We start from the raw sequence: 12,372 nt of genomic DNA on the forward strand, positions 1-12,372 counted from the left end.
GTATCCTTAGTCATGGCTCTGATGACTGAGGAAGCAAAAGCTGGTAGAAGGATCTTTCAAATATTAAGCCTATGCCTACCTGCTGCAAAGGAAACAGGAGAGAAAGGAGGGGAGGGCAATGGCCTATCTACTGTCTTTTTATGCGTGAAAAAACCGAAGCTCAGAAAGGCGGGTAACTTACTCACCACAGACACTAAATGACCACAGTGGGGTTTGAACCCAAGTCGATATGACCAGCTCCCCCCACCCACTCCCTGTGCCACAGTCGCTCCTGAGCACCTACCCACGTTTGCCCACGTGACCTTGTTCACGGTCTGGGCAGCCCCGCAATGAGGAAAAGGAGAAAGGAACATGCCCAACGTCACTTTGTCACTTTGTCCAAGTGTCAGGCATGGGAACCTGTGTCAGCTTCACAGCCTTAACTGCCACCTGCACTTTCAACGCCATGGCGTCCAAGGATGGAGAGACCACAGAGAAAACTCCATCCAACCTGCTGTGTAACAGAAGACGACTTTTTAAGACAGAGCAAAGTGACCTGTTGGCAGCAGGCACGGAGACAGCATCAACCTAGGCAGACCGAGGCCGGAGCTGTGTGGGAGGGGCCGCCAGGGTGGAGCAGACCCACCGTTCTTTGTCTCAAACCCCTCAGGTCTGCACTCACGTCTCTGGTCGGAGTCCGCCCTGACCCATGCCCCTGAGCCCCAGCTGCAGTGCACGCAGGCACCCGTGAGCGCTCCGTGCACGAGCTGAGCCTGCAGCAGAGGGAGCAGGGCAGGTGCAGGGGGAGGAGCAGAGAGCGGCGGGGTCAGGGGGCAAGGGCCACGGGGGCCCAACAGAGGCCAGACAGGGATGGAAATAGCAGCTCCATCTCCTGCCCAGCTATGGGCTCTGCTGCCTGGGTTCAAACCAGCGCCACTGACCTCCCTCCCGTTCAGTTTTGCCCACTACAAGGGAGGGGCCATAAAGTCCTGTGAGGACAAAATGCGAATTAATTGTGAAGTTTGCACTGTAGCATTGAGTGGGCGCCTGGCACACTGTGGCTTCCTCCCCACCTGCCTGGGAAACGAGGATCAAGAGGCCGCCCTGTCCTGGAGCCCTTTCAGGCTCCTATGGGACAGTGCCGGCTCTTTAAACATTCTGCTAAGAGGTTGCTGCGGGAGAACAGGGAAGGCTTCCTGGAGCAGGAGGGAGCCTCCTGGCAGGAGCTCAGGGAGGCACCGAGCAAAGGGGGCTCCTCCCATCCTCAGCCTTCTCTTGCCCCCTCCTTTGCTGCCACAGCCCCCACCCCAGCCAGGCCTGGCCACTCCACCTCCAAGCCTGCAGCCTCCAGGGTGGTGTTTCAAAAGTGCAAAGTGCAAGTATGAGCTCCATGAATCCATCACCCCCAGACCTCCTGCGGCTGCCCCTGGCGTTAGGGCTGAGCACCCTGTCCCAGCCCACTGCGCCTCCAGGTCAAACCACAGCTAACTCCTTGGGGGTCCTTCACTGTGTCATTTTCTCCAGGTCGTGCGCCCACCCCTGCCAACCTTGCTTTTCCGGTCTGGAGCCCCCTTCCTGCCCTACCCCCCACTAAGCTTAACAATTGCAGCCTTTTTCTCAAGAGTCAGCTGAGGATGACCATCTCTCTCTTCTGCGCTTTCATGGCAGGCAACCTCACCTCAGGACAAGAGCTCAGCCCCACAGAGGGTCTCAGAGCCAGGAACCTCGTGTTTAAAACAATAGGAACAGCTGTGTGTTGATATTGAGGTGAAATTCACACCACATAACGTTACATTGAGAAGTGTAGCAGCCGTTTCCTACACTCCCAATGCTGTGCAACCACCGCGGCTGTCTAGTCGCAAACCATTTCCTCGCTCCTCGGAACCACATGCCCATTAAGCAGCAACTCCGCACTAATAAAACATTTTAAAGTGGAGATAAAATACGGGTGGCATTAAATGTGTTTAGGATATTTCTGTTTTGCAAAAAGGTGCTATTACCTCTGAATCTCTCCTCTACTGTATTTCCAAGGAGCTCCAGAATGGCATTCTTAAAGGGCTTGATTTGCATTTGCAGCCCCGAGTCTCTCCCCCTTGAACTGGGCCCTCCCAGAGGCCACCCTTTCCGAAGCGCCCCAGCACAGCCTGCGCGGACAGGGGCGCCCGGGCCAGCGGCGTTGCTGCGCCTCCCTGCCGCAAACCAGGGACTCAGATCGTTTTCTCCCCAGTCCTGAGCGAACAGCCACTTCCCTCGCGGTACAGGGGTTCTGCGCGGACACTGGCCTCGGCCTCCCCAACTGCACAGAACACACCGGCGCTGTCCTGCGGCCTCGGGGGCAGGTTAGGAGGTACCGTGGCCACCAGTGGATGCCCACCCTCCACGCAGGTCGAGAAGCGCAGGCCCCGCCCCTGGCCCAGACTGGGCGGAGTCACAGCGGAGCTTGTGCCTCTGGGCGGACCCGAAGGGGTCCTAGTGCCCGCAGCGCGCTCACCCTCCCAGGCCACACCTGCGTTCTCACCGGCTGGCAGCCACCTGCGCCCAGCGGTCAGCCACCAGCCCGTGTGCCGCCTCCCGGCCCGCTCGCCATGAGCGGCGTGCACCCCCTGGTCCTTTTCTCCCTGGCTGCCCTTTGCGGGCTCGGTGAGTTCTCTGGGGAAGGAGGGAGGGCGCTGGGTCCAGAGCCCGCTGACCAGCCACAGGTGGGCGGGGTGTGGCCAAGGGTGGCCTCGGGCGACAGGTCGAGGCTCGGGCTCCCGTCCACCCGCTCAAAGCGGGGATGCGGACACCGGCTCCGGGTCGCCCAGGCTCGTCCCTGCGAGTGTAGGTGCAGGCAGGGTGGCAAGTGTGGACTCCAGGAGCAAGCCCACTGCCGGGGCCTGGTGGGAGGGGGCCGGACCAGCCCACCAGCCCTGGAATGTGCGCGGTTTGAGGGGATCTCTTAGCAAACACCACCGCCTCTGGTCACCCACGGGGGTGGGGGGCCTGGACAGGCAGCTTGGCCGAGGATCACGCAGGAACCTGTGCGTCCTGACGCCCAGGAGGGACACCCACTCAGCCCTTGCAGGCAGAGTCCAGAGTCTCCCGGCCTCAGCTCTCACGCTTGAGCACCAAGGACGCTTTCCCACGTTGTCCCCTGAGCCCTGCCTGGTCAGCCTGGAGCACCAGGCTCCTGTCTTCCCCGGACAGGGGCACAGCACAGGGGCGTTGGAGGCAGGACAGAGAGGCGGAGCTCCCACCAAAGGCAGTGACCGTCCTTGGCATGGGTCCTGGCTCCGGCACCACTTGCTGGCAACCCTCTCATTGCTCTCCTATGGGCCTCAGTTTCCCCATCTGTTCTGTGAGGTGGTAATCCTCACCTACAGACGTGGGGGTTCGGGAATGAGAGTCAGTTGCAGGGTTTGTGAGGCACCGCTGTAGGGGGCAGCAGCATCCCCCGCGCGGACTCTGTGGACACGCAGCCTGGGATCTGCCTGTACCTGGCACCCAGGTGATTGTCACACGTGATGAAAGAGGCTGCTGATCACAAAGGTGAGCTTTCTGTAACAGGTAAAACCCTCCCACATTTTTTTTAAAAATCCATAGCTACCTTTTAATAGATATAGGTCTCCTGTTATTGACCTCAGTTAAAGACGCGCCCCCCCCCCACCCAGTGTCACTGGCATTGACATTGAAAGGCAATGACGATCACTGCCTTTCGAGTGCTCAACTTGCCAAGGAGAGTCTGTAAACTTTCCGTTCTGAAGCTTGATTTCCAATTCGGGATTGTTTTCCCATGCCCCCAGCACGGATTTTCAGACCACCTATGCTTTGTGGAACTGCACGCACGCTCCCGCGGCGGTCGTCTGGGATTGTTAGCCCAGGTCTGGGGTCTGCTGCGGAGCCTCCTCCCCATCAGACATCGGGTCGTGACTGACCCCTGGTGGCGGGCGCTCGGTTTGGCGGAGTCAGCCCCAGGCTGAGAGGTGCGCCTGCACCCCAGAAGCGTCTGCCTGCTTTCACCAGTTCTGGGCCACCTTGACACCTTGGCTTGAGGGGCCTGTCCTCTGTCTTTTGGAACCGACAGGCCTCATGGCACACAAAGCAGCAGATTGGAAAGCCTAAACATGTGTTGTTCTGAGCTCTTCTTTGGGGTGGGCCTGCAGTTCAGCCCACGGCAGCCTTGCTGGGTCATCTCCACCCCAGCCCCCACACTCACATGCAAGTGCAAACACAGGCGCATGAGCACACACTGGCTCCGGACACCACAGGCCTCTGCAGGGGCGGCCGTGTGACAGGAACTCAGCAGGGCAGGAAAGAGAGCCCAGGGGCTGGGGAGGGCCTGGGTCTGAAAGCGGCTCCTGGACCTGGCTCTGCCTCTGACTTGCTGGGGATCCCGGAGGGAATGCCTCCCCTCTTTGGTCTCAGTTGCCCCAGGTGAGAAACAGGGAGTTGGGCTAAATGACCTAAGGCTTTGGGAGGCTCTGACGTAGGAGCCCATAACTGCTCCTCAGGATGGGGGAGGCTCCCTCGGGGCCAGCTGAATGCCTGAGAAGCAGGACCGGCCCAACGGTGGACAACCTGCGCATCCCAGGTGGACTCAGAGCAGGCAGCCTGCAGAGCAGCCCTGGCCTCTCAGCCTCGGCTGGACAAGCCGCCTGGGGCTGCAGAGATGTGGGACCCGGCCTCCCCCGGGACTGCGAGACTCTGGGCCAGGAGCTGACGGGTCGGACCCCAGAGCTATCCCAGACGTGCCAGATGGCGTGGGCAAGTCACATCCCTCTTTATAAAATGACTGATGAGCCCAAATGTATATACTGAAGAGGGGCAGTGGGAGGGACCCGGCTGTAGCCTGGGGCTGCAGACTGGCATCCCGGGCAATCAAGCCGCTGGCCCCTGAGAGGAGGGGCTCGGGTGTGCCTCAGAATCCAGGCCAAGCAGCAGCGGCTGTCCGCAGTCTGCGGGAGGGGCGGAAGTACAGGTGCCCTGGGAGCATCTTTTGCAGGGCGCTGAATGTGGTGTCTGCTCCAGATAGGCAGCGATTTGGAAAGTGCACAGAGCAGGCAGGGTGGCGTGACTCCCGCCCAGCACCCACCCAGAACCTGCCTCACTCTTGCTCATGCTCTGAGCCCCCTGGTCCCACCCAGATGAGGAGTCTGGTAAGACCAGGGAGCGGGCCGCCCCTCCTGGCAGCGCCACCTCGGCAGCCTCCCTTACTCCTTACCCTCTCCCACCTGCTCTCCAGCCCCCACGTTGCTTTCTCTGCACATTCTCATCTCTTTCCCGCTCCTGGGCTGTCCTGTCAGGTGCCCTTGACCTTCCTCTGAGTGTCCTTTTTTCCCAGGTGCCCCCCCCAACCCAGAACACTTTCTCTCCCTGAAGAGCCCAGATGGGGTGGTGGGGGAGGACCAGGGCTGGAGGACAGACGGAGAGACTTGGAAGGCGGTACAGACGGAACTAGGCGGCCACTTGAAGACACACGGGTTTCGGACTAGAAGCCTAGAGTGTGGGGTCCACTCAGTGCTACAGGAGCAGGAGGAGGAAGAGTTGGGACGTGGGAGGACAGCCGCGCTCTGTCCTGCATGTTGAACTGAAGTCCCCAAGGACCCCGTGCTCCTGGCCCTTGAAGCCCTCGCCCTCGCGCAGTGGCCACCCCTGGAGGGGGCGAGCAGGTCTCACTGTGTTTTCCCAGGGCACTGCCGCGTGGCCAACGCGGAGGAGAAGCTCATGGACGACCTCCTGAACAAAACCCGCTACAGCAACCTGATCCGGCCGGCCAGCAGCTCCGCCCAGCTCATCTCCATCCAGCTGCAGCTCTCCCTGGCGCAGCTCATTAGCGTGGTGGGTGCAAAGAGGGCGGCCGTGGGCCGCCACGCCCTGGCCACCTCCTGGGGAAAGGGGTGGCCGTTCAGCGTGCAGTTCAGTGTGCAGGGCGGGGAGCTGGGAGACTTGGCTTTTCCTGTGGCATTGCTTGGACTGTGGACAGGGTCCCTGACTCTCCATCGGATCTTCTCCGCATGCATGAATTAATGGTGAAGGGGAGTGAGGGACAGGACTGAGGTGCAAGAGAACTTTCTGGGTGACAGAAATGTTCTGCATCATGAAAGGAGCCTTGTTACGTAGGTAATGCATTCGTTAAAACTGATAAAACCACACAGAGGATCTGTGCATTTCACTGTAGGGAAATTATACCTCAAATTTAAAATGCTTTTTAAAAGATGAAGGTTTTCCACTTTCAGTGGTTGGCACAGCAGCTTGTTGCAGACTCACCATAAGAACAATTAGGAAAGCTGCCCCCTCCTCTGAAGAAAACTTGTTTGAAGGTCTTGGAGAGCTGCACCGGGGACGGGGCCTTGAACGGACCACCCCTCAGAGTGAATCAAAAATAGACCAGCCCTCACAAACACTAACCCTGCCTCCAGCCGACTCAGTCACTAGACTACTGGGACGGCCCCTCCTCCAACCGCCTGCCATAAAGCGGAAGTCAGCACTCCATGGGGACCCACGCAGCCATACCCTGAATGAGAATGGTTCAGTCCCTCACAGGCCACATACACAAAAGTGACCCCATAAGATCATAAGGGAGCTGAAAAATTCCAACCGCCTAGTACATCATAGCTGTCAAAACGCCATATCACAACACATTACAGTTGCCTACAGTATCCAGTACAGTAACACGCTCAGCCGGCTGGCAGCCCAATAACAATAGGCTACACCATACAGCCCAGGTGTACCATCCAGGTGTGTGTAAGTGGCTCTGTGATATTCACACAGCGATGAAGTCGCCTAACAACACATTTCTGGGAGCACATCCTTGTTGGTAAACGATGCCTGACTACAAAGCCAGATAAAAATTTGCTAGGCGCCCAGTGAGAGGACACAAAATAAGAAAAGATCAAGAGGAAGAAAAAAAAAAAGCGTTAAGACGTACAGATGATTTAGACAAACTTTTAAAAACTACCATTAAGGTGGTAAATTTTATGTTATGTAAAATTTACCACTATTAAAAATAATAAGTACATAAGTTTTCTAAAAAGAGAATAGCCACTAATAGTTCACAAAAATGATAGTGACAGAAAATTTAAAGCCCGTCATGGGATGGATTTCGTAACACATTGGTCATTGCAGAAAAAGAGGTGTAGGAGCTGGAAGAGAAACCAATAGAAAATATCTAGACCAATGACAGGAAAATGATGGAATGTAGAGAAACTAATGCGGTACACATCTGGGGCGCGATTCACTGAGAAGGACTAGGTTTGGGTGAGAAGCAGGAGCTTTGCCTCAGGCTCGCTGGGAGTGAGGTGGCCTTGAGCTGTCCAAGTCCAGGAGAGGCGGGGTGGGTGCTTGGCCACTGGGCCCTGGAGCTCAGAGCCTTCTACGTGATGGCATGATAACATGGCTCTACCTGTGACGGTCCCTCCACCTGGGGATCTGATAGCCCCTCTCCCTCCCCAGAATGAGAGAGAGCAGATCATGACCACCAACATCTGGCTGAAACAGGTAAGCGTCCTGAGAGTCCCCAGCCCAGGAGGCCTTTCCTGTAGGGCTGTCTGTTGGTGGCCAAATGCCTGCAAGTGACAGGGCCTTGCCTGTGTGGTCAGGAATGGACCGACAACCGCCTGGCCTGGAACAGCTCCCGCTATGAGGGCGTGAACATCCTGCGGATCCCTGCGAAGCGCATCTGGCTGCCGGATATCGTGCTCTACAACAAGTGAGTGGCGGCCGGGCTGGGGCAGGTCCCGCCCTGGGCCCCCTCTGGGCTTTCCCCTGGCTTTCTGGCCGTGGTGCTGGAAGGGGAATTAGAGATGAGCAGAGCCTGTGGCCTCAGGCACAGCTGGGGACAGGGCTAGCACCCTGACCCCAAGACCAGCGCTCTTTCCGTGCTCTGCCATGTGTAAATATCTCAGGTAGTGGAGGGAGCTAAAGGGACTCTCCTGGGGTGTAGTCGCACCAGTGGAAGCATGAAACGAGTACGAGCATGTGGTCTAGGGACAGAGACCTGAGTTCAAATCTCTTGTCCTGCTGACCTGTGTTCTGATCTGGAAGAAATCACTTAACTTCCCTGAGCCTCAGTTCTCCCATGCATACAATGTGATAACAACAAAACCTACCTCCCTGGACTGCTGTGCAGCCTCAGGGAGCTGGGCCGGGTGAAGCCTCCCTGCAGTCACCAGTGAAGCAGGCTTCCCAGGGAGGGCACGGTGCAGGGCGGGGGCTGCCTCCTGAGCTCTGCCCCGCAGGGTCTTCGGTGAGTCCTAGCAGCAGGCCCGGCATGGTCTGGGGGTTTCACGCTGCTCTCCCCTGGGCCCTGCCGCGCTCCAGTGCCGACGGGACCTATGAGGTGTCTCTCTACACCAACGTGGTGGTCCGCTCCAACGGCAGCATCATGTGGCTGCCCCCGGCCATCTGCAAGAGCGCCTGCAAGATTGAGGTGAAGCACTTCCCCTTCGACCAGCAGAACTGCAGCCTCAAGTTCCGCTCCTGGACCTACGACCACACGGAGATCGACATGGTGCTCAAGTCGCCCACGGCCAGCATGGATGACTTCACCCCCAGCGGCGAGTGGGACATAGTGGCCCTCCCGGGGCGGAGGACAGTGAACCCGCAGGACCCCAGCTATGTGGACGTGACGTATGACTTCATCATCAGGCGCAAGCCCCTCTTCTACACCATCAACGTCATCATCCCCTGTGTGCTCATCACCTCGCTGGCCATCCTCGTCTTCTACCTGCCGTCCGACTGTGGCGAGAAGATGACGCTGTGCATCTCTGTGCTGCTGGCGCTCACCGTCTTCCTGCTGCTCATCTCCAAGATCGTGCCACCCACCTCCCTGGATGTGCCACTCATCGGCAAGTACCTGATGTTCACCATGGTGTTGGTCACCTTCTCTATCGTCACGAGCGTGTGTGTGCTGAACGTGCACCACCGCTCGCCCAGCACCCACACCATGGCGCCCTGGGTCAAGCGCTACTTCCTACACCAGCTTCCCGCCTTCCTCTTCATGAAGCGCCCTGACAGCAACTCCCTAAGGGCCCCCCAGCCCAGCCAGTCTCGCCTGACCCAGTCAGAGGCCACCGCTGCCACCACCTCAGCCACGGGCCCTGCCAGCTCCTCCAACCTCTATGGGAGCTCCACATACTTTGTGAATCCTGCCTCTGCAGCTCCCAAGTCCCCATCTGGCTCCGACTTGGTGGGGAACTCCAGGGATTTCCGGATGAGGCCTTCTGGGAGGTTCCAGCACAACGTGCAGGAGGCCTTAGAAGGCGTCAGCTTCATCGCCCAGCACATGAAGAGTGACGATCAGGACCAGAGCGTAAGTTGCCAGCCCAGCCCCACCAGCTGCCCAGGGGATGGAACTCAGGTGCCAAAGTCCCAGTGCCCACAGTTAATTCCTGTTGGACAAGGGCTTGCAAACTCTTTGTTGAAATATGGAACCCAAAGCGGAAATGAGTTCTATGACAGTTTCACACACTGGGGGATGGCAAGGAAGGAGCAGTTCCTCCTTGTCTGGTCTGGGTTCCCCAAGGCAGAGAGTAAGATCAGGACCTGGGCAAAGGCCGTTTACATAAGAAGGGATTTCGGCACAGTGAGGAAGGAGGGGCAGTGACATGAGCAAGGACAGGAAAGCAACATCAGTGTGGGTGAGCAGGGTCCAGGGCCCAGCCCAGCCGAGGGCCTCTTGATGGTGCACAGGAAAGAGCGGCAGAGCCATGCCCAGGAGCAAGGCGGGCATCTGCCCCTCAGCGCCCACCCCGCGTGGTTATACCAGCTGCCCGTGCAGTAGGCACCCTGGGGGCTGGGGAAGCCCCTGGCAGGGAAAAGAGGGATGCAGGCGCCTGAAGTGGAAATGACCTCTCTGGCCTTTAGAGACACAGGTGACCAGGGCACTGAGGGCATCTGCTCCCCCCGTCAGGCCAAGGGGCCACACAAACATCAATGAAAACAGCACTACCAGGGTAATAAAGTAGCCAGTGGGGTGGCTCCCAGCACAGACTGTTAAAAAGGGGTTATGTTCACTTTCATGGGACAAAGCAATGAGCGCTAGAGTGTAGATGTCTCAACCAGCTCCTCTGAACAAGCAACACTTGAAAGGACAAATCTCTAACTGATCACCAAATGTGCTGGTCACGGTAAGATGCGTTCACACCCCTGTCCACACCAGGCAGAGCAGTGTCATAGTCTTTGGAACATTCTCATTTCAACACCTCATGGGAACAGGCCCTTCAGGCAGCTGCTTCCCTCGCGGCTCACGGCTGCGTGGGGAGGAGAGGGCAGCTCCTCCTACCTTTCTGTGGTTTCCTTCCATGGCCCCATCCTCAGGGGGGAGCCCTGGGAGTCCATTAGGTAACCGCAGAGGACGAGCAGGCAGGAAATGCTCCAGAACTGCACTGCGAAAAGGAAAAAGAGAACTGGTAACAAATGGAGTATAGGACACAAGCTCTTCTTCTGAGTGGGGTCCCAGTAAGATAATGAGCACCCAGCTCGGGATCGGAAGGAGCAGGGAGGGCCCCAGGACGCACCTGTGTGACCTGCCTGTCTGCCCGCAGGTCGTGGAGGACTGGAAATACGTGGCCATGGTGGTGGACCGGCTGTTCCTGTGGGTGTTCGTGTGCGTGTGCGTGCTGGGGACTGTGGGGCTTTTCCTGCCTCCCCTTTTCCAGACCCACATGCCCTCGGGGGGGCCCTAGGCTGCCCTACAATCCCAGGGTCCCCGGCTGTGGGGTGAGATGATGTGAGCAGCCAAGTGGGCAGTTTGCTGTTTCCTTCTGAGTCACAGCGGCTGGGGCCGCACGTGAACATGACATCGTCACCCGTCAACCCATCAGACAGCAACGGCAGGGCCTGGACTGGCCTCTCCGAAGTCCTCGGCTTTGGCCAGTTTAGCTCTGGCCAGTCTTCCTTGTCTGCATCAGGATAAGGACAGGCAGGACAGCAGCGCCTAACACGTGCCAGCCATCTCTCCTGCGCTCGGTCTCCCTCCGCGCCCCTTGTCGCCTACGCTCCCTGGCCTTCAACCCCTCACGCACTTCAGGAGCCTCCGCAGCTCTAAGCCTGTGCACTTACAGTGCCTGCTACCCGCCCCGCCCCCGGGCCCAGAACCCGCCACCTGCCTCAAGGGCTGCCCGGTTCCTGAGGTTCCGGTTTGCTGGCGGGCTGTGGTCCACCACACCCACGAGAGTCCTTGAGAGCAGGACCTGGTCCTTCCCTTTTGCTGCAGCACCTCCAGGGCCCAGGACAGCTCGGCACAATAAACGTTTGTTGGGTGAGTGATGACTCCTGTCGCTCCTTCAAGCCACCCGCGCCCTCCGCGGGGGCGCAGAGGCCATGTGCTCCTCCGCTCGCAGCCGCGCGGCCCGGGTCGCGCCCCGCTTCACATCGTCGCGGGGTCAGGTGTGTCTCCCTCGCCGCGGCTCTGACGGCCCCGCCACATACTGTATTTGGCCGTGTAGAATGTGCAATTTCCCCCCCACATTCTTGAAGGAAAAATAAGGATGCTCATTATACGTGGGTAGTACTAATTCCATATCTATATAAATGTTTTTCATTCTTCTATTTATACTTACGTGTTCAAAGTGAAAGTCTAGAACGCAAAAGTGATACCCGTATGCAAAATAATGCCCTGGAACATGACAATCAGATTTGTTTCTAAATATAAATAAATGAATGAATGAATTTAAAAAGTAAAACAAAAGGATTTTTTCCTGAAAATTTGGGCCCAAAACGTGGGTGCGCATTATACGTGGCAAAATACGGTACTTTTATCCGGTGCCTGATGCATAAAACACACTCAAAACATTTGTGGAATGGAGGTCAACTTTTCAAAAATTATACAGCTTTGTACAAAAATTCTCCTCATGGCTAGGGAAACACATTTTAACAAGTACAGGTTTGTGTAACCGGAACCTGTGAGATCCGTAACCAAATAGCTGCCTTGTGCTGTTCCTCATGGTCCTCGCTCGCTCTACGCCCAGCCCCTGGCAGCCGCTCATCTGCCCCTATCGCCGGAGTTTGCCGAGAACGCCGTCTAAAGCCCTGACCAGGTCGTCCAGTTGGTGAGCGCGTCATTCCCATACGCCAAGGTTGAGGATACGATCCCGGTCAGAACACACACGAGAAGCAACCAATGAATGCCTAAATAAGTGGAACAAAAAAATGGATGGTTGTCTCTCTCTCCCACCTTTCTCTTTCTATAACAATCAATAAAAAAAAAAAAAAAAACACAACACAACCACCCATTTCCTCACGCAGCCGCAACAGTTACCAGCTCCTGATGGCTATACTGTCTCAGCTGACTCCAATTTCCTCCTCCCTCACTCTCAGAAAGCAAGTACCATGATCACACCTAAAATATCTGACAATTACTTCATCGCGTGAAAATCAGGAGCCCTCGTCTTGAAGTGTGTTAGAGGCTCTGGT

The 12,372-nt window shown here is 57.3% G+C and overlaps 1 protein-coding gene across 1 annotated transcript; it reads left to right on the forward strand.

Annotated features, from left to right (window-relative positions):
- Positions 1 to 2,448: 2,448 nt before the first annotated feature.
- Positions 2,449 to 10,643, forward strand: CHRNB4 (cholinergic receptor nicotinic beta 4 subunit). Its single transcript, XM_054588249.1, has 6 exons — positions 2,449 to 2,619; positions 5,648 to 5,796; positions 7,411 to 7,455; positions 7,557 to 7,666; positions 8,278 to 9,268; positions 10,503 to 10,643. Exons 1-6 carry the CDS (start codon positions 2,565 to 2,567, stop codon positions 10,641 to 10,643), a joined length of 1,491 nt encoding a protein of 496 aa, XP_054444224.1. The 5' UTR covers positions 2,449 to 2,564.
- Positions 10,644 to 12,372: the final 1,729 nt, after the last annotated feature.

The sequence above is a fragment of the Pteronotus mesoamericanus genome, unplaced genomic scaffold (genome assembly GCF_021234165.1).
Source record: "Pteronotus mesoamericanus isolate MK-2021 breed Mesoamerican mustached bat unplaced genomic scaffold, CSHL_Meso_final contig_1242, whole genome shotgun sequence".
Classification (NCBI taxonomy): Eukaryota; Metazoa; Chordata; class Mammalia; order Chiroptera; family Mormoopidae; genus Pteronotus; species Pteronotus mesoamericanus.

Coding starts and splice junctions, on each gene's coding strand:
- CHRNB4 (XM_054588249.1), top strand. CDS start 2,565: ATGAGCGGCGTGCACCCCCTGGTCCTTTTCTCCCTGGCTGCCCTTTGC. Junction 5,797..7,410: donor TGGCGCAGCTCATTAGCGTG/GTGGGTGCAAAG, acceptor CTCCCTCCCCAG/AATGAGAGAGAGCAGATCAT. Junction 9,269..10,502: donor GTGACGATCAGGACCAGAGC/GTAAGTTGCCAG, acceptor GTCTGCCCGCAG/GTCGTGGAGGACTGGAAATA.